General features: G+C 41.8%; 1 protein-coding gene and 1 long non-coding RNA gene across 29 annotated transcripts in view; one reads left to right on the top strand and one right to left on the bottom strand.

Moving 5' to 3' along the window:
- KIAA1217 (KIAA1217 ortholog) overlaps window positions 1-25,204 on the top strand; it is an 820,709-nt gene that overhangs the window by 476,379 nt on the left and 319,126 nt on the right. For all 27 annotated transcript variants that reach the window (XM_086334383.1, XM_086334410.1, XM_086334370.1 and 24 more), the window contains one exon: window positions 1,453-1,736. In XM_086334383.1, coding sequence (XP_086190509.1) covers window positions 1,623-1,736 — 114 coding nt within the window. In that variant the 5' untranslated portion in view covers window positions 1,453-1,622. The remainder of the gene's footprint in view (window positions 1-1,452; window positions 1,737-25,204) is intronic.
- Window positions 1-25,204, bottom strand: part of LOC147361056 (uncharacterized) — a 35,462-nt gene that overhangs the window by 5,611 nt on the left and 4,647 nt on the right. Inside the window, exons 3-4 of one of the 2 annotated variants that reach the window (XR_015139666.1) lie at window positions 12,417-12,586; window positions 4,949-5,515 (exon numbers count right to left, since the gene is read on the bottom strand). This is a non-coding gene — a long non-coding RNA (uncharacterized LOC147361056). Of the gene's footprint in view, window positions 1-4,948; window positions 5,516-12,416; window positions 12,587-25,204 lie in introns of those variants that run through there. The other variant, XR_015139667.1, reaches the window with a different exon arrangement.

Raw genomic sequence — 25,204 nt, 5'->3', positions numbered from 1 at the left:
GTGTCTGATGGTCTGATGGAGAAGCTATAATTAGCCATGTAATGAGAAGTGAACGGTAAACAAGAAGAATTACTCCCAGAATACTCATCTAGGGGTGAAAAACTGCAGCAGGGAAATGAGCCCACGTTTACAATATTTTCTGTGTCTAACCAACAGGTGTTGTACCTACAGTTCTAGGTATAGGTATTTCTAGGTAAAGAAGAGAAAAACCATGTTGACGGCACTGCCTTTAGAGGAGCTGGTTTATGTATGAACTCTGAACACTTGTTGGTTTATGTCACTGGCATCAGGTTTTAGTTCTTGGGACTTCACTGGTGGTCCATTGGTTAGGATTTCATCTTCCACTGCAGAGGGCACAGGTTCTATCCCTGATCGGGAAACTAAGATCCCCACATGCCTCATGGCCCAAAATCCAAAACATAAACTGCAGAAGCAATACTATAACAAATTCAGTAAAGACTTAAAAAAATTAGTTCTCTGAGACTCAGCTCTAGATCTCTTAAATATTGGGTGTGTTTTCTGTACTTAACTTTTGAAGATAAATAATTAGCAAATACCCTCTTAAATTGGAAATTTATTAAAAAAAATTTAGAGTATGTTTATAATAATACATATTTTAAAAATAAAAAGCTAGAGACTTCCCTGTAAGTACAATGGTTAAGACTCCATGCTTCAAAAAAAAAAAAAAAAAAGAGAGAGAGACTCCATGCTTCAATTGCAAGATTTGTAGGTTTGATGCCTGGTCAGGGAACTAAGATTTAAATTTGCATATCTAATACCAGTTCAGCCATGCTTAATTTATTAGTGAAAACAGTGAGGCGAGAGAGGTCTCATCATTTGTCCTTAATCTAGGCTTGAAGGCAGGATTCCTGCCTTCAGATTATAAAATTGTAAGAAGTGCTGTTACTAGGATGAAACTATGTTTAAAAATAAAGAAATAATCATAATCACTTAAGTTAACTTTTCCATAGTTACAGATGAGGGTGAAGGGTAATCCAGGTTGTGTTGCACTGCTAGTCACTCAGTCCTGTTCGACTCTTTGCGACTCCATGAACTGTAGCCCGCCAGGCTCCTCTGTCCATGGGATTTCCCAAGCAAGAATACTGGAGTGGGTTGCCATTCCTTTCTCCAGGAGATCTTGCCTGCAAACTGGTCTGACCAGGTGCTTTGGTTTTGAATAACCTCAGGGAAAGAAATTGTAGAGTTGGTTTTTTTTTTTTGCTGCAATATCTTTATTTCTAAAGTGCAGTTTTTCATATTTCTTTTAGTTCTTGATTTACCCTCTTTCCTGCTGCTGTGTGGGTACGCGCCCATGCGCGCGCACGCGCACACACGCACACTGCTAAGTTACGTTCATACATTATCAGCTGCCACAAACGCACTTGGTGGCCTGTAAATGAGATTTCTAGTGTGAAATCTTTAGTTGTGAGCTGTATCTTTTCTGTTTCTCAGAACAAGGAAAGAGCAACCTGCAGGTGACATCCTTAGAAGATGCAGAATGTCGCAGAACCAAGGAGCGCCTTTCTAATGGGAACAGCCGTGTGTCAGCTTCCAAATCTTCCCGAAACATCCCGAGGAGACACACTCTAGGTGGGCCTCGAAGTTCCAAAGAAATCCTGGGAATGCAAACGTCGGAGATGGACCGGAAGAGAGAAGCTTTCCTGGAACATCTGAAGCAGAAATACCCGCATCATGCCACCGCCATCATGGGCCACCAGGAGAGGCTGAGAGACCAGGTACGAGTATCCTGCCATTTTCGCTCTGCCGAGCTCATTCTTCGTTTTTTTTTTTTAATTCTGTTTTCTCCCAATTTTATTGAGATATAATTGGCCTACAACACTGTATGTTTATAAAGAATACAGAATAATGATTTTATTTATATTCATCATAAAATGGTTATCACAGAAAATTTAGTGAACATCCATCATCTCATTTAGATACAAGATGAAAGAAATAAAAAAAAACAACTTTTTTTTCCTGTGATGAGCACTCTTAAGATTTACTCTCCTCACAGCTTTCTGTGTGACATACGGCAGTGCTATTATATTCGTCATGCTTACTTTATGTCCCTTGTACTTATTTCTGACTGGAAGTTGGTGCCTTTTGACTGCCTTCATCTGATTCCCCTTCCCTGTGCAAAGCTCATTCTTTAATGAACATGAGGGAAAGCACAGTGACCTTCAGGTTAAAGGGGGAAAAAAACAGCTGGGTGGATTGTGCCCACTGCTGGATTGTCCCAGATCTCTTTGTCAGCTTGGGGAGAGGAGGCAGATTGCAGAAAAGATTTGACCTGAAGGCTCAGCCTTCTTTAGCAACAACAGTAAGAGAACAGGAAGTTAGAGAAGAGAGACCAGAGGATATGCAGTTCCCCTATAAGAACGTCCCAGGTTCAACCACAAATATATCTAAAATGCAGGCAGCGCAGAAGTGCATCTTAACTGAGTGTAGCATGGAATCAGCTAATGTCTGCCCCCTTATTACTGAGTGCTTGGCGCAGTGAAAGAATGAGTGTATGAATGAATGAATATAAATACATTTTCAGGCTAAAACAGAGCACACAGAGGGATAGTCTTGTGACAAACCCCTTTACCTCAAGAAGCTGACGTTAGGGTCTTGTTTTCTGTTCTTTTTGCTTCTCAGACATGTTTTTCTTCTGCATGCTTGGCTTTCTGCTGTCAGCAGCTACCTGTTTTCTCAGGTTATCTTGACAGCCCCACAGCTATCCCTCGCTCAGGGTGTTTTTGTTTCTTGACGGTGTGCAGTTACTTTTCAGGGGACAGCATGGGTGTAGGGCCACAGGAGATGGGAGGCCGGCCTCCTTTGTAGCCCACAGATGGGCGTCTCCATCTGAGGCTGGAGACCACGGTGATGGAAGTGGAGAACATTTAGCAATCCTTGTGGTCAGGGACGAGAGTGGGCAGGTATTGATTTTGACACTCCAGGTAGAGACAAGTTCTGTGTTTTTAAGTTTGCTCTCTTGCAAGTTAGTTACGAAAGTGATGTCTAACTCATTTTTTTATCGTCTACGGAAATGGTGATTGGCGTCGGCCTCAATTCTTTACGCTTTAAGCTCAGTTCGTTTGATCCTTTAAATGAAACCTTCTCTTTTATGAAATCTTTATCAGAGTGCCTAAAACATGTGAAATATGCCTCATGAATTGTATGTTGAGATGTTCACGTCCCAAGAGGCAGTAGGCCCAGAAAAGAAAGAAGAATCTAGGTTGATATGGAGAGGAGCAGATGAATTCTTCACTAAGAAAAGGATGGCGGTCTTCATTTCAAGTGTATGTAGAGAATGCCCCTGTTTTCTTTTATTTCTGTTTATCAGTTATGTAACCTCCCTCCCCCAGTTTTATTGAGATATAATTGATTAAAAATAAAAGCATCCCTATTTTCTACTGATAGTTGGGTCACTGTCCATTTAATTAATAGGATTTGTGCCTCTGTCTGTGTCTTAATATGTGAGGAATCATACTTTATTCAGTGCTGTTCAGATTGAGGAAACTCAGGGCAGTTAGGGTTATGCAGTTTGTTGAGGAAAAGCTGGACTTTGACTTCAGTGAAGTCTGAGTCCTTGTTTATTCCTCTGGTCTAAAAGGTGAAGACCATTGCCTGTAGAGCAGGCAGTGTGGTCTGTGTATGCGGTATAAGGGACATGGTGAGGGAATGTGTGTCTGAGACTTTAGGGATGGGAGCCTGGGTAAAGGAGGCTAGAAAGTTGGTTATGTGTTGAGTGAGGAAGGCTGATACATATTTTTTAAATGAAAATGTATTATTTTGCTGAGAAATATAGAAATTATCCTATCAAAAATGGTATATTTTTCATTTAAAAATTTTCAGTTATTACTGTAGTATTATTATTTGTGATGTCATAATTCTCTCTCCTACCATGATGATGATGGCTTTGTGGAAAGTTGTTACATGGTGAGCCTAAAACTAACCAGAAGGTTGTAAAGGGCAATGGGATGGTGTCAGAAGACAGGGAGTACTGAATTTGGCCGAGTGGCCTCAGGCTCCAACCTCCTGTCTCTTGAATCTCTGTCATAATGTAGTCTGGTCTCAGATGGTCAGCTGCCACTTTGCTGGGTAATTCAGGATGAATTCTTGTGTTTTCCAAGCTGACCGTCTGTTTTCCATGCTTGCTGCTGCTGCTGCTAAGTCGATTCAGTCGTGTCCGACTCTATGCGACCCCATAGACGGTAGCCCACCAGGCTCCCCAGTCCTTGGGATTCTCCAGGCAAGAACACTGGAGTGGGTTGCCATTTCCTTCTCCAATGTATGAAAGTGAAAAATGAAAGTGAAGTCGCTCAGTTGTGCCCGACTCTTAGCGACCCCATGGACTGCAGCCTACCAGGCTCCTCCGTACATGGGATTTTCCAGGCAAGAGTGCTGGAGTGGGGTGCCATTGCCTTCTCCAGTTTTCCATGCTTAGATCTGTGTATATATTTTTCCTTCTGCTGCTGAGTTGCAAAGGAATCTTAATCAGCATTGTAAACATTAGAGATAAGCTTAGGTGATGATTTAGGAAGTTCCTGTAGACAGCGCTTCACCTTCTTTCCTTTTCATTCTTTTTCTCCTATCGCCCATTTCCTCTCTCCTATCTTCTTCTCTAAGATACCCTTTGTTCCTCCCAGATCTTCTGACTGTGGATTATTCCAGGCTTCCTTTACAGGAAGATCACACTACCAGCCTTAAGGAAAAAGGCAAATATCACAAGTCTGATGGACTTTCCAGATATGGAGGTTATAAACACCACACACTATTGGGGTGTCTGTTTCCTTGGTTGCTTTCCAGAAAAGCGGCCTTAGTGAGAAGAGGGCCAATGAAAGAAATCAAGAATAACAGGATGAAAATTCTGTATCCAGCACTTTTCATGAAATGTCTCGGTGCTAAGGGAATCCAGGTTCTAACTCCTTGGTATCTAACATAAGGAGAATCAGAGCACACATTATGTTTTTATTTTTTTTAATTGGAGAATTATTGCTTTACAGTGTCGTGTATGAATTTCTGCTGTACAACAATGTGAATCAGCTATAGGTATACATATATCCCCTCCCTCTTGAGCCTCCCTTTAAACCCCGCCCCCATCCCACTGCTCTAGGTCATCACAGAGCATCAGGCGGAGAGCATGACACCTTATGTTTTGACATATCCATTCAAACCCTTGGAAGATTCATGGTTGAAATTTATATGTGAGTCTTTGAAAATAAGTCAGTCAAGAATTTTCTTCAGGCTGGATGACTGAAAGGCAAAAAAGTTTTCTTTCCTCTTTTCTGTGATCTCCGAAAAATGGCACACGTCACCATTGTAGCACACTGCTTATCTGCGTAATGGAGTCTTTATTGACTCACTCCTGGGGGGCAACCAGGCTGTGAAGCTTGTCACCTGGCAGCTAAGGGCGTGGCTCTGGGGATCAGGCAGGACTGGGTCAGAATCTAGTCTTCACCAAAAGCTGGTTAAAAGATTTGAAGCTAATGACTTAATCTTCCTGTTCCAGTCAAGGAAAAGATAATACCTGTATCATGGAGTTTTGAAAAAGGAAATGAATTTTCTTCCTGTTTCAGTGGCAACTCTTAGCATTACAGTATTCTTTTTAAAAATATTTTTATTTACTTTTTTAGCTATGCTGGGTCTTAGTTGTGGCACGAGGGATCTTTAATTGCAGCTTGTGAGATCTGGTTCCCTGATCAGGGATCAAACCCAGGCCCCCCGCATTGGGAGCACGGTGTCTTAGCCAGCGGACCACCAGAGAAGGCCCATCATTACAATATTCTGGTTCCTGGTGACCAAAAGAAGAGGCTCAGGGGCTCTTATTTTCAAATTCGTGTTTAAAGTCATTTCACTTTTTTATCAACACATATTTGAGTACTTGAAGTAATTTTTCCCATTTGTCAGAACACAATTTTATTATATTTCTGAAACCTGAATGTATTTTTCCTTTATCAAGAGCTTCAAATTTGGATTTCTTTCACTTGTTCATCCCATATATAATTTATTTGGCACCTACCATGGAAAAGGCATTGTGAGAAATACAGATGATGAGGCTTGGCCCCTGCCTCCAAGTCAGCAAAAGAAATAAGGCATTCATGGACAGAGATTAATCCTTCCAAATCCAGCCCAGTGTCACACCTGCTGGGCTGCTCATAGCATCCTGCAGTACCTGTATTGTAGCATCTAATCATACCTTCATTGTACTTTTCTTTATGTTTTGTTCTCCCATCTACAGTATGCTTTTGAAGAGCCTTGTCTGAATCACCTTTGCAAAGTCAGCATTTAAGGGAGTGCACAACCCAAATTAGGCACGATCCATTTTTGTTAAATAAATAAGGTGAATATTTCTAATACAATCGGAATGTGATAGGTACCATTTGTTTGGTAAACAGAGAGAGGAATGGGGAATCCAAGGCTTAAGAGATTGATGGCAGTTTGAAATCAGAAGGGATTGAGGCTAAGAAGCTAAAGGAAGGCTAAGTAATTTCCCTCCAGTCAAGAAGCCAGCAGGTCAAGCAGGGTCAGAATTTCTCAAGTCTGTGAGCTCTTCATTTGTTATTGACCTTGGTGTTTTCTCCCTCTGCCTGTAATTTTTCTAAAATTTTGATAACAACTTATGTAGCTCACAGTGGATCAGGTAATAGAGACATTCCATTGCCATTTCTTTTAAAAAATAAATTGTATTCAATCCCCGAGCATATGAGATAACCACAGAAAATAGATTCCTGTACATATTTTACCTGGAAGGAAAGTTACTTTTTCAAAATAGCTCTGAGTTCAGAAAGGTCTGTAGTTTAGCCATTCCTCATGGTCATGATCACTGTGTCAGTCTACAGTTTGGAAATGCTCTTCTTTCATGTCTTTTCTAGTGAAGAAACAGATATCCAACTGGCCTCACACTTGCAGAATCTGGCTGTCCACTCCTAGTCTCAGAAACCATTCTGAAAATAGTTTTTTGCCCTTATTTTCAGTTACCCACAGAATTTCTATTTCACTAACTGGGTAAAGAGTACCTGCTCTGTGGTTAAGATTAGTTTGTGTATTCTTATATCTAACGTGATCAAATCTTAGGAGAAAAGAGGAACACAGTTGGCCCTCCTTATTTAGGAGTTTTGCATCCTTGGATTCAACCAAGATAGAAAATATTAGGAAAAGAAATATTCCAAGAAAGGAAAACTTAAATTTGCTGAGTTCCGGCAACTATTTATATAGCCTTTCCTTCGTATTTAAAACTTTTTATATAGCATGTCTATTGTATTGGTATTGCAAGTGACCTAGAGATGATTCACAGTGTATGGAGGGTGTGCATGGATTATGTCCTAAGTACCCCTTTTTATATAAGAGACTTGAGCATCCTTGGATTCTGGTATCCCAGGGAGTCCTAGAAACAATCCCCATGGCTATGAGGGACTATTGTACATTTTAACCTAAGTCTGTTGTGTTCTTCCATTTGGAATAAAGAGTGAGCAAGCTATAAAGGTTATTTTCTTTTAACATGAGCATTGTGGAGAGTTAAAATAAGGAGATAAGAACATGAACAGTGAGACTATCTGAAATGGGGTCCTTAATAGCGGGAAGCATTTTGTCTGGCCTGTTGCTCTCTGAGTGTCCCTGAGATCTCACTAAAGACTGAAGGCAGGGGGAGAAGGGGACGACAGAGGATGAGATGGCTGGATGGCATCACTAACTCAATGGACATAAATTTGAGCAAACTCCGGGAGATGGTGATGGACAGGGAAGGCTGGCATGCTGCAGTCCGTGGGGTCGCAAAGAGTCAGACACGACTGAGCAGCTAAACAAGCCTCACTAGTGTCTGTAGTGTCTGCATGGAAGTGGCCCTAGAGCTGTGTTCTCAGTACCCAGGGAGTCTGGTGCTGCTTACCAGTGTCTGCTGTAGTCCAGTGTGTCTGGAGCCTGAATGTAACTACGCTGCCAACAATGGAAGTGAAGAAAAAGAAAATATCTGTCACCCTGTTTACTCATAAACATTTCAAGTTCTGGTTCATTCTAGCCAATTTTTTTTTTTTATTACCTCTAAAGAACTTTATTCATTGATGAGGAGTTGTACTGTGGAACCTGAAACTACAGACTTTGGTTCAAGCACAATGTTATTCATTCCTCCACTATGGAAAATAATATGGAAGTTCCTTAAAAAACTAAAAGTAGAGTTACCACGTGACCCAGCAGTCCCATTCCTGGGCATACATCTTGAAAAGATGAAAACTCCTAATTTGCAAAGGTAGTGCACCCCAGTATTCATAGCAACACTGTTTATAGGAACTAAGACGTGGAAACAACCAAAGTGCTCATCAATGCTGCTGCTGCTGCTAAGTCGCTTCAGTCGTGTCCGACTCTGTGCGACCCCATAGACGGCAGCCCACCAGGCTCCCCCGTCCCTGGGATTCTCCAGGCAAGAGCACTGGAGTGGGTTGCCATTTCCTTCTCCAATGCATGAAAGTGAAAAGTGAAAGTGAAGTCCAACTCTTAGCAACCCCATGGACTGCAGCCTACCAAGCTCATCAATAGGTGACTGGTTTAAGAAGATGTGGTAGAGATATACAATAGAATGTTCAGATCAGATCAGTCACTCAGTCGTGTCCTCAGCCATAAAAAAGAATGAAATAATGCTGATTGCGGCAACTTGAATGGACCTCGAGATTATCATAATGAATGAAGTAAGTCAAAGAAAGGCAGATATCATATAATATCACTTATGTGTGATATATAAAAAATAATGCAAACAATTCTATATACAAGACAGAAACAGACCCACAGACATAGAGAACAAACTTTTGGTTACCAAGGAAAGAGGGAAGGGATAAGTTAGGAGTATGGGATTAACATACAAAAGGTACTATATGTAAAGTAGATAAGCAACAGAGATTTACTTTATAGCACAGAGAATTATATTCAATATCTTGTAATAACCTATAATGGAAAATAAAAGAAAAAATATACAACTGAATCACTTTGCTATACACTTTATATTAACACAATATTGTAAATCAACTATATGTAAGTTAAAAATATCCCTTTGACTGATATCTCCTTTTCAGATGGTATATAATTGATTTTGTTAAGAATCATGGAAAATTCCATTACAGTTAAATCTGGAAGACAAGAGGAGTATTAACTGTGCTTGAATCAGAGGAGCAGGTCTTAAGAAGTGAGCACTACTTCCAGGCAGTAGAATGAAGGCATTTTTACTCGCTTCCTTCATAACTCACTGAGAACAGTTATGGATACTAACAATGGGAAGAGAGAGGGGAAGAAAATTCCATTTTGCAAAAAAAAAAGGAAAGTATGCTACCAACAGTTTGTATAATCTTGACCTTACCCTCAACAGAGGAAGTTTTTTGAATGAAAAGCAAAATTCATAGGTGAGAGGAGGCAATGTTACCAGGTCAGAACACTTCCACTTGCAGAAGGCCTGTGATTTAAAAGGCAGTGCTGTGTGCCTCTCAGATGTTGATGCCACAGACTGAAGAGTGAGGGTAACATGATTTTAGGGCAAAGCAAGCAACATATTATTGTGGGGAAAGCATTTGATGTCACAGATCACAGACAAGGGTGCCTCTGTTGACTTCTCCCCTCTGCACGCTAGCTTTACAGTAGCTGGCTGGCCCCATTCAAATGGGAGTTATAATGAGAAAGGAGCCAATAGGAGACGTATACCTTACAACTCATGGATTAATCAGGATGGTCTTGATTATGCTACATAACAAGAAAACCCTGTAGGTTTTTTTGTGACATGACACAAAAATGTTTTATTTCTCATGCATACAAAGTCTGTTGTTTGCGATGACTTTATGATTTAGGCCACATTCATGGTGTGGTGATGCCATCATAACATGTGGATTCCAAGTCGTCATGACAGGGGAAGAAAGAGCTAATGGTTCCTCACAGCTCTTACATATGTTGGCCCAGACGTAGCATCTGTCATTTCCCTTCACTGTAGCATCTTGAATCAGGCACCTACAGGGATGTTTGGTTTATCCAGATTTTGGCTGTGGAGTCTAGTTTAAGAGAGAAATCCCTCCCATTTCCTTATATCAGCTTTCCCAGATGTAGTGAGTGGTTTTTATCAACTTTGTTGGATTGATACATAGCACTTTATACCTTTATGTGTAATTTAAATGTATTAACATAAAAAGAGATGGGAATACCAGACCACCTGACCTGCCTCTTGAGAAACCTGTATGCAGGTCAGGAAGCAGCAGTTAGAACTGGAAATGGAACAACAGACTGGTTCCAAATAGGACAAGGAGTACATCAAGGCTGTATATTGTCACCCTGCTTATTTAACTTATATGCAGAGTACATCATGAGAAACGCTGGACTGGAAGAAACACAGGCTGGAATCAAGATGGCCGGGAGAAATATCAATAACCTCAGATATGCAGATGACACCACCCTTATGGCAGAAAGTGAAGAGGAACTAAAAAGCCTCTTGATGAAAGTGAAAGAGGAGAGTGAAAAAGTTGGCTTAAAGCTCAACATTCAGAAAACGAAGATCATGGCATCTGGTCCCATTACTTCATGGCAAGTAGATGGGGAAACAGTGGAAACAGTGTCAGACTTTATTTTTCTGGGCTCCAAAATCACTGCAGATGACTGCAGCCATGAAATTAAAAGACCTTTACTCCTTGGAAGGAAAGTTATGACCACCCTAGAAAGCATATTGAAAAGCAGAGACATTACTTTGCCAACAAAGGTCCGTCTAGTCAAGGCTATGGTTTTTCCTGTGGTCATGTATGGATGTGAATGTTGGACTGTGAAGAAGGCTGAGCACCAAAGAATTGATGCTTTTGAACTGTGTTGGAGAAGACTGTTGAGAGTCCCTTGGACCACAAGGAGATCCAACCAGTCCATTGTGAAGGAGATCAGCCCTGGGATTTCTTTGGAAGGAATGATGCTAAAGCTGAAACTCCAGTACTTTGGCCACCTCATGCAAAGAGTTGACTCATTGGAAAAGACTCTGATGCTGGGAGGGATTGGGGGCAAGAGGAGAAGGGGACGACAGAGGATGAGATGGCTGGATGGCATCACTGACTCGATGGACGTGAGTCTGAGTGAACTCCGGGAGTTGGTGATGGACAGGGAGGCCTGGCGTGCTGCGATTCATGGGGTCACAAAGAGTCGGACACGACTGAGCAACTGAACTGAACTGAACATATATTTACATCTACATGTAACGGCATCTTTTTAAAAAATATACATGATGTACTCTCTCTATGTATGTATATGAAAGTGAAAGTCATTCAGTCCGACTCACTGCAACCCGGTGGACTATATAGTCCATGGAATTCTCCAGGCCAGAATACTGGAGTGGATATCCTTTCCCTTCTCCAGGTGATATTCCCAGCCCAGAGATCAAACCCAGGTCTCCCACATCGCAGGCATATTCTTTACCAGCTGAGCCACAAGGCAAGACCATATATATATGTGTATTTTTGGTCACACCATATGACTTGTGGGATCTTAGTTCCTTGACTAGGGATTGAACCTATGCCCTCTGCACTGAAAGCATGAGGAGTCCTAACCACTCTGCCAGGAAAGTCCTGATGTACAATAATATGTTTTACAGGTATAAGAGGTAGTGATTCACAATTTTTAAAGGTTATATATGCCATTTTTAGTTATTATAACATTGGCTGCATTCCCTGGGTTGTACAGTATATCTGTGTAGCTCATTTTAACCATAATGATTTGTACTTCCTAATCCCCAGGTAATGACATCTTTTGACTTATTTTTGATTAAGTGTCATAGAAGAACTTCCATCACATTGGATCATGCCTGATGCCATAGATTTCAGGGGATCAGTCTAGACCTTGGAGAATACAAGTAGTCCCTTTGTCATGTATGGAAAACCCCAAATTTATCAAATTTTTGTCTGTCATCTTTATCTTAACCCTAATCAACCTAGATATGTGAAAGTGTTGGAAATTCACAAACATGCATTGATATTCATGGATCAGTGTATCAGCAAAGCCTGGAAGGTAGGCTGGTTGGAACTAGAGATGCGCTAAGACCATAGACCGTGCAGTTAATGGAGGCCTTGGGCCACAGTGAAGATCTGGTGAAAGGTTCGTGTCGTGGAGGGATAGATCTTACACAGTTTTGTTTCGTTGTTCTGTTGCTGAATTGTGTCTGACTCTTTGCAACCCCGTGTATTGCAGCATGCCAGGCTTCTCTGTCCTCCACTACCTTACCTATGTTTTGTAAATAAATCAATACAAAAATGAAAAGCTTATAAGTTATAGTAAAGGAAATAAACCCCCAGCTAAGAACTTCCTCTTTAGCACTATTAATTTATTCTAATCCAAAGTGGAAAATGCTGGTGGAATAGCCATGTTTAGCAGCAGAAACATATTTAGCTATTTGAACTAACGACTGATTCAGGGTTTACAGACCAATTTCTTACCTCAGCCTTAAGGAAAAAGGAAACATCTTGGCACTTAAGAAATCGAATGCAGGGACTTCCCTGGTGGTCCAGAGGGTCGGACTTCACCTTCCAGCGCAGGAGGTTAGATCCACCAAGGGGTTAGATCCCTGGTCAGGCAGCCAAGATCCCACTGGCCTCAAGGCCAAAAACTGAAACATAAAATGGAAACAATATTGTAACATTCAATAAAGACATTTAAAAAAGAAATCTAATGCAGTGTATGCATAGCAAAGAATAAAACCAAGTCACAGTAGGAAGAGGGAAGAAATAGAAACCTCTCCATAGGCTGCCATGAAGGTGGAGAATCTTAGTTAAATGTTCAGCTTTTCTTTTTTTTTAGCACTATTTTCTCAGCTATTATTTACAGTGGTAGAAAAGTGGAGAAGACTACAAAGACTGCATATTATTGGCAGCACTAAAATTGTGATACTTGCTGTTTACACATATTAGTATATTCCATCCTCCCCAGAACCCTGTGGGGTAGGCACATTTATTATGAACTTTACTTAACAGAATGATACAGAGCCTTTAGGTCTCATCCAGAGTGACACAGCAAGTGAGTAGTAGCACCAGGACTTAATCTTGTTACCTGGATGTGAGGCCCTTGCTCTTGACCTCCAGATTATCTCATCTTTCTGATGGGTGATGGAATCCAAAGGTACTCTAAAGCACCAAAGAAATAAGGAAGGACTGAGGCTTCCCTGGTGGTCCAGTGATTAAGAATTCGTCTTCCAATGCAGGGGATGCAGGTTCGATCCCTGGTCAGTGAACTAAGACCGCACATGTCTCCATGCAACTAAACCAGCTTACCACAACTAGAGAGAAGTGTGTGAGCCATAATGCAGAGCCCACATACTGCAACTTGACACAGCCAAATAAATAAATAAATGTTAAAATAAGGAAGGATTGGAATGGGGGACCAGGTTGCCCAGCATCAATAGGTAAGAAATGTAGTAGTCATCGCATACTGGCTGAGTCCCAGGTGGCAAAGTGGTTAAGAACCCACTTGCCAATGTAGGAGATGCAGGTTTGATCCCTGGGTTGGAAAGATTGCCTGGAGGAGGAAATGGCAACTCACTCCAGTGTTCCACTCCATGGGCAGTGGAGCCTGGCAGGCTGTAGTCCATGGAGTCACAAAAGAGACGGACATGACTGAGCATGCACACACACCATATTGGCTGAAATGCCAGCCTCCTGATTAGATCAGCCTTTAATAATTTGTGGAAGAAAAGAAATTTGCGGGGAAGAAAAGTGATGTATATCTGAGAAAGATAAAAATTGAGAAAATGTAATTTTTGGTGGAGCAACCCTGCCGATTGACAGGAGCATGTGTCATAACAAATTACGTGTTGTATTTAAAGGATATATTATTTGTCTATCAGTGTATATGTGAGTGTGTGTTTAATAACCTACCAGAGGCCTGTGAATAAAGAATATGATAGGATTGAAAGCATAGTATAAAAAAAATTTCTCATTCTCAGAAATTTCAAATAATACTGGATATATCAAAGGGAAACAAACAATAGTCATCTAAATTTGAGCGTGATGGAAAACAACAGTAAAAAAAAAATAAAATAGAGCAGTCTAATACTTAACAGATGATGCTTCTCCAGGGAGCAGATGAAGGGACTGGCCTAGAAATATTTCCCAGAAGACTGATAATTTGCACTGTGGCTTAGAGGGTGGGGTGGGGGTGCATTTCAGCAGATTTGGGATATTGCATCGTAGGACACATTGTGGGGTCTCAGTAAAGAAAGACTAGATTCCAGGGGGTGCAGTCTTCCCTTGCAAACTTGACATTGATCATATAGGATACAGAAAAAGAGGAAGATCCTGAGTGGAGATCACTCACAGCTCATGGCTGTGAGTGTTTAATTGGGTGCCACCAACCCCTGCATTAGCTTTCATTTTAATTAGTGTTGCGCCGAAGAGCAGGAGAACATGTTTTGAGAACAGTGCTATATTAAAAAGGGCTCTGCCAAAAAACAAAAAAGGAATCAAAATAAGATTCTGCTGGAAAATCTGTTGATGGGTACCTGGGAGTAGGTGGGGAAGGTGAGGGAAGTCAAAAAGCAAAGCAGAACTGTAGTGGCAGGAGACACCTGGAAAGTGCATTCAGTCAAGCCGAGAGAAGACTGCCATTGCAATTAGATCGAGATTCTGGCGTTGAGGAATCCGCAAAAGACTGGTGGGACTTCCCTGGTGGTTCCGTGGTTAGGACTGTGCTTCCAGTGCAGGGGGCTCAGGTTCAGTCCTTGGTTGGGGAAGTTCCACATAGCCAAAACAATAAATAATAGATAAAGTCTTTATTAGTTCTAAAAAGCAAGCAAAAAATCCCAAAAGAGACCGGTGTGATTTAGTCCAGCACATCAATGCGAACTTAAATTGCAGTCGTCTGAATTGTCCCGAATCTCCTCAGTCATCAGGCTTAATTCTTCATCATTATTCACCCTTCCCCTGCAGCGTTTTCTTGGATTAATTCAGTCAAATGGTTACTTATCATGGTCCCACACTGTGAGTTCGGATTCATATAAAAAACACGAAATAATATATCAAAAAATACAAAACACAGAACCTGCCCTGCCTAGCATATGTCATGTTAGTGGACAGAGTACCAATGTTTGGGCCCAGTATGAGTGAATTAACACACACAGGACACCCAGCTGTGTGACAGGAGGCAAGTCAGTCCATTTCCCTGAGGCTTTTTCTTAACCATAGAATTGAGACAGATAATAGTGTTGGGGTGCTGATAGATGAGATAATATATCTCTACTGTAGCAGTTTAATGCATTCTTATCAAGGAGAGCATTCTGGTGGGAAAGTCAAGGCCAGTACCATTAGGGCGGCACAGTGTGCGTCCTCAATAGCAATGATCGAGAGCAGTGTTTCGTAAAGGTATGTTCTACAGAATCCTAGCTCCCCAGGCTGTTAATAGCTGTATGGGGAGAAAGTTACTAATTTGAGGACATTCTTAGTTAACCAAAGTGAATTTCTACATTGCAGGACTGGTCAGATCTTTTAATATGCTGAACGACTTTGTGAATCTCAGGTTGGAGATTTGGAAATAGGTGGGTGAGGAATGAAATGGGCAGTATTTCCAAACCCTATTTGCTGAAGAATTATTGTTTGGTGGGGGGACTTTTGTCTTGTGAGACACATTCAGAAATGGTGGAATGTCATGCAAAAGCTTATATTCAGAGCGGTGGGAGATTTCAGAGAGGGAAATTTTGTACAGGAGACCAGAAGTTAAGTGTGGTCTCTTGGAATGATTCAGGGCTCCTGGAGACAGTAAACTTGCCCTAATTATCTGTTCCCTCAATGTCCAGATCACAGTAGATATTCAACAAATATCTATGGCAAGGATATTGACAGATTATGATTTGAATGATTTGATGAAGGCATGGAGGCATTCTGATGGAGGAGGGTGGCCAGGAGAGGCAGTGATGCAACAGGAATGGAGGTGGCTCCCTGGTGAGTCAGTGGATAAGCCAGTCTGAGTGAGGTGGGGGTGCTGTTTGGAGAAGGGGGAGGGCAGTGGGGTTAAGCAAAGGGGAGTCAGATTGTGCTGGACCTTGAACATCCGGCAGAAAGCTTGGAATGGCAGACACAGGGCACTTTGCTTTCGTTCCACGACTGGAATGAAAAGCAAAGTTCAAAGGTTAGCTTTTTAGTGCTACCTAGAAGGGACCGCGTGGAAAGCCTGGGTGCTTGCCTGGAAGTGGTTGCCATGTCCAGGAGGCAGTGATAAGGTCCAGTGTCGTGGAGCGGGCATGGAGCTCAGCCAGAATGAAAGGATGACGACACATCAGATACGCGAATGAAAAAATGAGAATGACTCGGTGACTCAACAGAGAAGGATGAAGGTATGAAAAACTGCAGATGGTGTAGCAGAGAAGGCAGGAATACCCAGTGCCCTCCCCACCCCACCCTCCCGCCCCCCAGAGACCTAGATTCTGGTTTCCACTGAGGTCCTAGCTGTGCCAGTTTATTGAGCAAGTCACTAAGCTCCTATGTCATCCGTCCATATTGTGTGACCCCCTGAAGAACTAGAGAAGTACCACGGAAGGTTATGGCCACAGTCACGAGAGGGGGGGGTGGGGCAGGGAGGGGGAAGGACACGAGTGTTAACTCTTGAGATCTGCTGTTGGAGATGGGCTATGGGGAGAAAGATCTGGTCTGGAGCTCAGTGGATTTTTTGACAAAATTCTGTAGTGTCTTCCCTTTGAAAGGCTTTCATATTTGCCCTCTCGGGGCCCCACTTTGCACCAGCCTCATTTTGCATCCTTGTCTCAGCATCTATGTCATATCAGGCCCTCTCTTTTTCCTTCCTTTGCCCTAATCCAGGGTTTTCAGACCCTGCGCAGGTATGAAAGTGAACTGGGAAGCCTCAAGAATGTTGTGGGGCTGTCACATGGAGCTTTGAACGGAGGCATCGATTTCAGCAGAGTGTGGAGGGGGATGCAACTTACTGCTGCAGTCAAGTAGGAGGCTTTGTTTCATGTCTTGTTTGCACCTAAGATGTATTTTGGGATTAATTAATGTGCAGGGACTTTAATTCATGAGTATTTACTGAGATCGCAACTGGGACAGTCAGCAGTTCTCCAATCATGCTGAGATGCTAAGGGGAAAGCAAGTGGTTGGCGTAGTACTTTAGACAGCGGATGGATGTGAGAAAGGAATGAGTAATCACTACAGACGGATTCCATATTTTGGGTTCGCCTGCCTCCCTCTATCGCTTCTTTCCCCTTCCTTTGTTCCTTCCTTCTTCCCTTTTAGTTTTTTTTTTTTTAAGAATTATCTTTTTTTTCCTTCAATATTTATTAATTTTTTCTTTTAATATTTGTTTATTTATTTGGCTGTGCCACATCTTGGTTGTGGCACAGGGATCCTCAGTCTTTGTTGTGGCACGTGGCATCTTTATTTGTAGCATTCGAGATCTTTCGGTTGCAGCATTCAAAGGCTTAGTTGCAGCATGCGGGAGGATCAGGTTCTCTGACCAGGGATGGAACCCAGGCCACTTGCATTAGGAGCGAAGAGTCTTAGCCACTGAGTCACCAGGGAAGTCCCCCTTTTAGTTTGTAAACATTTTGGTTAGACCAGAATATTCTGTACAAAAGTGTGCATCTGCGCTCCGTTGCTCAGTCATGTCTAACTCTTTGCAACCCCGTGTACTGTAGCCCTCCAGGCTCCACTGTCCATGCGATTTCCCATGCCAGAATACTGGGGTGGCTTGCCATTTTCTTCCCCAGGGAATCTTCCTGACCCAGGGATTGAACCTGAGTCTCTAGCATTTCCTGAATTAGCAAAAGTGCTGAGTATTAAACGTGTGAGAACCATTGCTCTTCCAAGTCTGCTTATCCCATCTCCTTGATATTTCTCCAGCTACTCCATACATGTTTTACTTCTAGTTAAGTACTAGGAACTTTAGTGCCCATACAAGCTTCTAGAGAGCAAATGTCATTTTTGTTCTCTTTCTTGGGTTTGCCTGTTCTATTCATTATTTCAAAGAATGAGTTTCCATTTGTTTTTCTTTTCCATATTATTGTTTGCTATCTTGTTGCAAATTTTATAATTAATGATCTTTTCCCAGGGTTTTTGTTGTTGTTCTTTGTTGTTTCTTATAGTTTTTTAGAATGTGTACTGAATTTACTTATTTTTTATTATTTGTTTTGGCCATGCCATATGGCTTGCAGGATCTTAGTTCCCCTACCACAGATTGAACCCAGGGCACAGCAATGAAAGGGCTGCATCCTAACGGCTGGACTGCCATGGAGTTCCCTGAGTTTCCTTGGTTTTAGTATTTCTTGTTTAATAATGAAGGCAGATCAGTTTAGTTCAGTTCAGTTGTTCAGTCGTGTCTGACTCTTTGCCACCCCATGAATCGCAGCATGCCAGGCCTCCCTGTCCATCAGCAACTCCTGGAGTTCACCCACACTTATGTCCATTGAGTTGGTGATGCCATCCAGCCATCTCATCCTCTGTCATCCCCTTCTCCTCCTACCCCCAGTCCCTCCCAGCATCAGGGTCTTTTCCAATGAGTCAGTTCTTCGCATGATGTGGCCAAAGTATTGGAGTTTCAACTTTAGCATCAGTCCTTCCAATGAACACCCAGGACTGGTCTCCTTTAGGATGGACTGGTTGGATCTCCTTGCAGTCCAAGGGACTCTCAAGAGTCTTCTCCAACACCACAGTTCAAAAGCATCAATTCTTCGGCGCTCAGCTTTCTTCACAGTCCAACATTCACATCCATAATGACCACTGGAAAAACCATAGTCTTGACTAGATGGACCTTTGTTGGCAAAGTAATGTCTCTTCTTTTTAATATGCTATCTAGGTTGGTCATAACTTTCCTTCCAAGGAGTAAGCGTCTTTTAATTTCATGGCTGCAATCACCCTCTGCAGTGATTTTGGAGCCCAGAAAAATAAAGTCAGCCACTGTTTCCACTATTTCCCCATCTATTTGCCATGAAGTAATGGGACTGGATGCCATGATCTTTGTTTTCTGAATGTTGAGCCTTAAGCCAACTTTTTCACTCTCCTCTTTCACTTTCATCAAGAGGCCCTTTAGTTCTTCTTCACTTTCTGCCATAAGGGTGGTGTCATCTACATATCTGAGGTTATTGATATTTTTCCCCGGCAATCTTGATTCCCACTTGTGCTTCTTCCAGTCCAGCATTTCTCATGATGTACTCTGCATAGAAGTTAAATAAGCAGGGTGACAATATACAGCCTTGACGTACTCCTTGTCCTATTTGGAACCAGTCTGTTGTTCCATGTCCAGTTCTAACTGTTGCTTCCTGACCTGCATATAGGTTTCTCAAGAGGCAGATCAGGTGGTCTGGTATTCCCATCTCTTTCAGAATTTTCCACAGTTTATTGTGATCCACACAGTCAAAGGCTTTAGCCTAGTCAATAAAGCAGAAACAGATGTTTTTCTGGAGCTCTCTTGCTTTTTCGATGATCCAGTGGATGTTGGCAATTTGATCTCTGGTTCCTCTGCCTTTTCTAAAACCAGCTTGAACATCTGGAAGTTCACGGTTCATGTATTGCTGAAGCCTGGCTTGGAGAATTTTGAGCATTACTTTACTAGCGTGTGAGATGAGTGCAGTTGTGCGGTAGTTTGAGCATTCTTTAGCATTGCCTTTCTTTGGGATTGGAATGAAACTGACCTTTTCCAGTCCTGTGACCACTGCTGAGTTTTCCAAATTTGCTGGCATATTGAGTGCAGCACTTTCACAGCACCATCTTTCAGGATTTGAAATAGCTCATCTGGAATCCCATCACCTCCACTAGCTTTGTTTGTAGTGATGCTTTCTAAGGCCCACTTGACTTCACATTCCAGGATGTCTGGCTCTAGGTGAGTGATCACACCATCGTGATTATCTGGGTCATGAAGATCTTTTTTGTACAGTTTTTCTGTGTAATCTTGCCACCTCTTCTTAAGGGCAAATATATCCTGACACCAGCTTGGGCTGTGCCCTGCAGTTTTGTATGAAATATTTTGTTTCATTGCTTTAAAGAAAAGTAAAAATTACCGTTTTTTATTTTTGTCTTTTTTAAGGATTACCCAGGAATATTGCTTTTCCAAGTAGTTGAGATTATCATTATTTATTTATAATTTTATTGAATGTGATCAGAGAATGCAATCTGTAAGATTCCTACTTTTAAATTTGTTTATGGACTTGTTAAAAGGTTTTTTTTTTTTTAATAGTCCAATATGCAGTCAGTGTAAGGTGTGCCATAAATATTCATGGGAGATTATCTGCTTTATGTTTATTTTATATACCCGTGCATGCACATATATATGTCAGGTTTATTATTTGTATCACTCATTGCTTCTCAGTCCTTATTTTGTTATTCTACTGCTGTTCAGTTTTAAACAAAGTATAATAAAGTTGCTCACTCAAATTGTATTTTTATCCTGTTCTTGTAGTCTAAAAATGTTTGTTTTATAATTTTTAGTTGTATTTGTTGCAAACACATTTATGATGATTAGCCCTTTTCCCTAAATTATGTCTTTTTATATTCAATGGTACCCACTCCAGTACTTTTGCCTAGAAAATCCCATGGACGGAGGAGCCTGGTGGGTTGCAGTCCATGGGGTTAATAGAGTTGTACACAACTGAGCGACTTCACTTTCACTTTTCGCTTTCATGCATTGGAGAAGGAAATGGCAACCCACTCCGGTGTTCTTGCCTGGAGAATCCCAGGGACAGGGGAGCCTGGTGGGCTGCCATCTATGGGGTCGCACAGAGTCGGACACGACTGAAGTGACGCAGCAGCAGCATATTCTGTTTAGTGTGTGTGAACTTTTTTTTAGTGTGTGTTAATATTAACATTGTTGCTCTTGCTTTACATTTGTTTACATTTGTCTGGTGGTATGTTTTAGCCATCTGTTTTCAAATTTTATTAATACTGAGTATGTATTGGAAACCACCTAAAACGTAGCTTGCCTTTTTTTTTTTTTTTGGCTTGCAATTGTAATGACTGTCAGACAATTGGAGATAGGAGACAACCAGAGCCTGAGCCAGAAAACAAGACTGGACAGAAGCACATTGGCAGCACCTGCTCTGGTAGTCAGGGTTCTGCAGAGAAACTGAACCATAGGTTAGAGAGAGAACAAGAATGAGCATGAGTGAGAGATTGATTCAGCCTAAGGTCTTGGCTCACACTTTTGTAGGGAGTGGTGAGTTTGAAATCTGCCGGGAGGTTGGAGATTCAGGTATGAGTTGATGTTGCCACCTTGAGTCTAGATCTGCAGGCTGGAAACTCAGGCAGGGTTTTTCTGTTACTGTCTTGAGAGGATTCCTTTTTCAGAAACTCTCTTTGCTCCTGAGGCCTTTGACTGATTGGATGAGGCCCACCCACATTGTGGAGGGTAATCTGCTTGACTCAAAGCAAGCTGGCTTAAATGTTGTGTTCGTGTGTGCTAAGTTGCTTCAGTCGTGTCCAATTCTTTGTAACCCTATAAACTGTAGCCCACTGGTTCCTCTGTCCTTGGATTCTCCAAGCAAGAATACTGGAGTGGGTTGCCATATCCTCCTCTGGATGATTTCCCAACCCAGGGATTGAACCCACATCTCCTGTGGCTCCTGCACTGCAGGCAGAATCTTTGCCACTGTTCCACCAAGGAAGCCTGACTTAAATGTCCCAAAATACCATCCCCAAATACCACCACAGTAACATCTAGACTTGTTTGACCAAATGACTGGGTGTCATAGTTGACACATAAAATTAACCATCGCCTCGGCATTGTAGAAAAAGCTGACTGAATGTGAATGGATAACTTCTAAAGCAAACAACATGTACAAACAGAAACAGAGCTAGAGATCAAGGACTTAGCATTAGGGAGTCAGCACAGTTGGTTTCCATTGTTTTCATTCAAAAACCCAAGTACTTTTATGCATTTGGTGACATTTATTATAGTGTGCTTTGGATTTACAACATGTATCCTGGTTTTACTCTTTTTAACATTTGTCAGTTTTTCTGTACACCAGAACTTCAGGTGGAAGACATTTCTTGAGAGTCTGCTGTTTCTTGAGCCTTATCTGTCTTGTAGCAGTTCTGTTTGTCCTGGGGTTATGAGCTGTAACACGTTAATCCTGCTCCGTGAAGTCCTTGCCTGCACACAGCCTACAGCTAAACAAATGCTGCTGCTCCACTGATGTTGCTGTGCTGATGGAGTGTTGCAGTGTAGACTCTTCCAGCCCCCATACCAGCTGTCGACTTGGTATATATGGGAGGATGTGCAGAGTCTGTGTTGCATTGCTGTGCTGATGGAGTGTTGCAGTGTAGACTCTTCCAGCCCCCATACCAGCTGTCGACTTGGTATATATGGGAGGATGTGCAGAGTCTGTGTTGCACTGCTGTGCTGATGGAGTGTTGCAGTGTAGACTCTTCCAGCCCCCATACCAGCTGTCGACTTGGTATATATGGGAGGATGTGCAGAGAGTCTATGTTGCCCTTTACAATCCAATATGGTTAACATTACGTATCTGTGGGTTCTGCATCTGTGGATATAGCAGGCTGACTGTACTACACCATTTTATAGAAGGCACTTGTGTATTTGCAGATTTTGATACCTACAGAGGTCCTAGAACCCAGTCCCTGGTGGATACAAAGGGATGGCTGAATATATTTTCAGACTTGTCTGCTAAATAAATCTTTTCAGCATAGCTTAGTTTAGTTACTATTTAATATCTCCAATTACCAGCAAATGTTTTATTCGAGTATAGTTGATTTGCAACATTGTGTTAGTTTCTGGTGTACAGCAAAGGGATTTAGTTATAAGTACACATATATATGGGCTTCCCTTGTGGCTCAGCTGGTAAAGAATCCGCCTGCAATGCAGGAGACCTGGGTTCTGTCCCTTCGTTGGGAAGATCCCCTGGAGAAGGGAAAGGCTACCCACTCCAGTGTTCTGGCCTGGAAAATCCCATGGACAGTCCATGGGATTGCAGAGTCGGACACGACTGAGCTACTTACACACACACACACACACGCATATATATATGTATATTTTAGATTCTTTTCTGTTATAGGTTATTACAAGCTAATGAATACAGTTCCCTGTGCTATATAGTAGCACCTTGTTTATCTATTTTATAGATAGTAGTGAATATGTTAATCTCATACTCCTAAGTTATCCCTTCCCTCTTCCTCTTTGTTAATTGTAAGTTTGTTTTCTGTGTCTGTGAGTCTGTTTCTGTTTTTTAATATTTAATTAATTAATTTGGCCACCTCAGGTCTTAATTGAGGCACGTGGGCTCTCTAGTTGTGGCCCGTGGGCTCAGTAGTTGCAGTGCTTGGGCTTAGTTGCTCTGGGATCTTAGTTCCCAGACTAGGGATCAAACTAGCGTCCCTTGCATTGCAAGGCAGATTTTTAACCTCTGGACCACCAGGGAAGTTCCTATTTCTGTTTTGTAAATAAGTTCATTTGTGTTATTGTATAGATTCTACACATAAGTAATTTCATACAATTGTCTTTCTCTCTCTGGTATGATAATCTCTAGGTCCATTCATGTTGCTGCAGACAGCAAAATTTTCATTCTTCTTCATGGCTGAGTAATATTTGTGTGTGTGTGTGTGTGTGTGTGTGTGTGTGTACGTACATACACCACATCTTCTTTATTATCCACTCATCTATCGATGGACATTTAGATTGCTTCTTTGTTTTGGCTATTGTAAATAGTGCTGCTATGAACATTGGGGTGCATGTATCTTTTCAAATTACAGTTTTCATCTTTTCCAAATATTTGCCCAGGAGTGGAATTGCTGGATTGTATGGCAACTCTGTTTTTCATTATTTAAGGAACCTCCATGCTGTTTTCCACAATGTCTGCACCAGTTTACATTTTCACCAGCAGCTCCCTTTTCTCCACACCCTCTCCAGCATTTGTTATTTATAGACTTTTTAATGATGGCCATTCTGACCAGTGTGAGGATTAATAATATGGAGCATCTTTTTGTGCGCCTGTTGGACCTCTGCATGCCTTCTTTGGGGAAAGTGTCTATTTAGGTCTTATGCATATTTTTTTATTAAATCGTGTGTGTTTTTTGATATTGAGTTGTATGAGCTTTTTGTATATATTGGAAATTAAGCCCTTGTTGGTCACATAATATACAAATATTTCCTCCCCATCTGTAGCTTGTCTTTTTGTTTTGTTTATGGTTTCCTTTGCTGTGCAAAAGCTTGTAAGTTTCCCGTTTGTTTATTTTTGCTTTTATTTCTTTTGCCTTGGGAGACTGATCTAAGAAAATATTGCTACAATTTTTGTCAGAGCGTCTTGCCCATGTTCTCTTCTAGAAATTTTATGTGCCATGTCAATTAGAAGCAACTGTATTAAACTAGAGATAGTGCCTGGGCTTCCCTGGTGGCTCACAAGGTAAAGAATCCACCTGCAATGCAGGAGAAGTGGATTCGATCCCTGGGTCAGGAAGATCCCCTGGAGAAGGGGATGGCTTCTCTCACCAGTATTCTTACATGGACAGAGGAGCCTGGTGGGACAGTCCTTTGGGGTTGCAAAGAGTCGGACACGACTGAGCAATTAACACTACACTGCTACTACAAGCAGTGCCTAGTGGTTAAGCACATGAGTTTTGGATTTAAATTGGGCCTGCCTGGATTCAAACCGAGATTCCAAGGCTTAGTAACTACAACTCAAATTACCTGACCTCTCTGAGGCTTACTTTTCCCTCTTGCAACATGAAGATATTAATCATGCTTGCGTCATACTCCTGTTATGAGGATTAAATGACGTAAGGGTTGGTTATTTTCATTATAAAAGTGCTATTTTTTTCCTATTCAATGTGGTATTCCTTTTCTCCATGACAACTTCTAACTCATGTTTTGAAGAAACAGAAGTTGAGGCCATCAGTGGTGAAAGCCAAGCTCTTTCCCCAGTTATTTTGTTCCTGTCATTTCATTAACTTCTTCAATGAGTAGTTTTCTGCGTCTGTTATAAAGCAGGTTTTTTAATTTATTTTTTTGGCTGTACCAAGTCTTGGTTGTGGCATGCGGAATCTTTAGTTGTAGCATGCAAACTCTTAGTCGTGGCCTGTGGAATGTAGTTCCCTTAGCAGGGATCGAACCTGGGCCCCCCCTGCATTGAGAGTGTGGATTCTTAGCCATTAGATCACCAGCTGCCGATGTTAAGTCGCTTCAGTTGTGTCTGACTCTGTGCAGTCCCATAGACAGCAGCCCACCAGGCTCCCCCCTGTCCCTGGGATTCTCCAGGCAAGAACACTGGAGTGGCTTGCCATTTCCT

The sequence above is a fragment of the Bos grunniens genome, chromosome 13 (genome assembly GCF_055505025.1).
Source record: "Bos grunniens cultivar Pamir isolate PY7600 chromosome 13, Bosgru_T2T1.0, whole genome shotgun sequence".
In the NCBI taxonomy this organism is placed as follows: Eukaryota; Metazoa; Chordata; class Mammalia; order Artiodactyla; family Bovidae; genus Bos; species Bos grunniens.
Note: the sequence above shows the minus strand (reverse complement) of the source record. Positions and strands in the feature narration are given on the sequence as shown.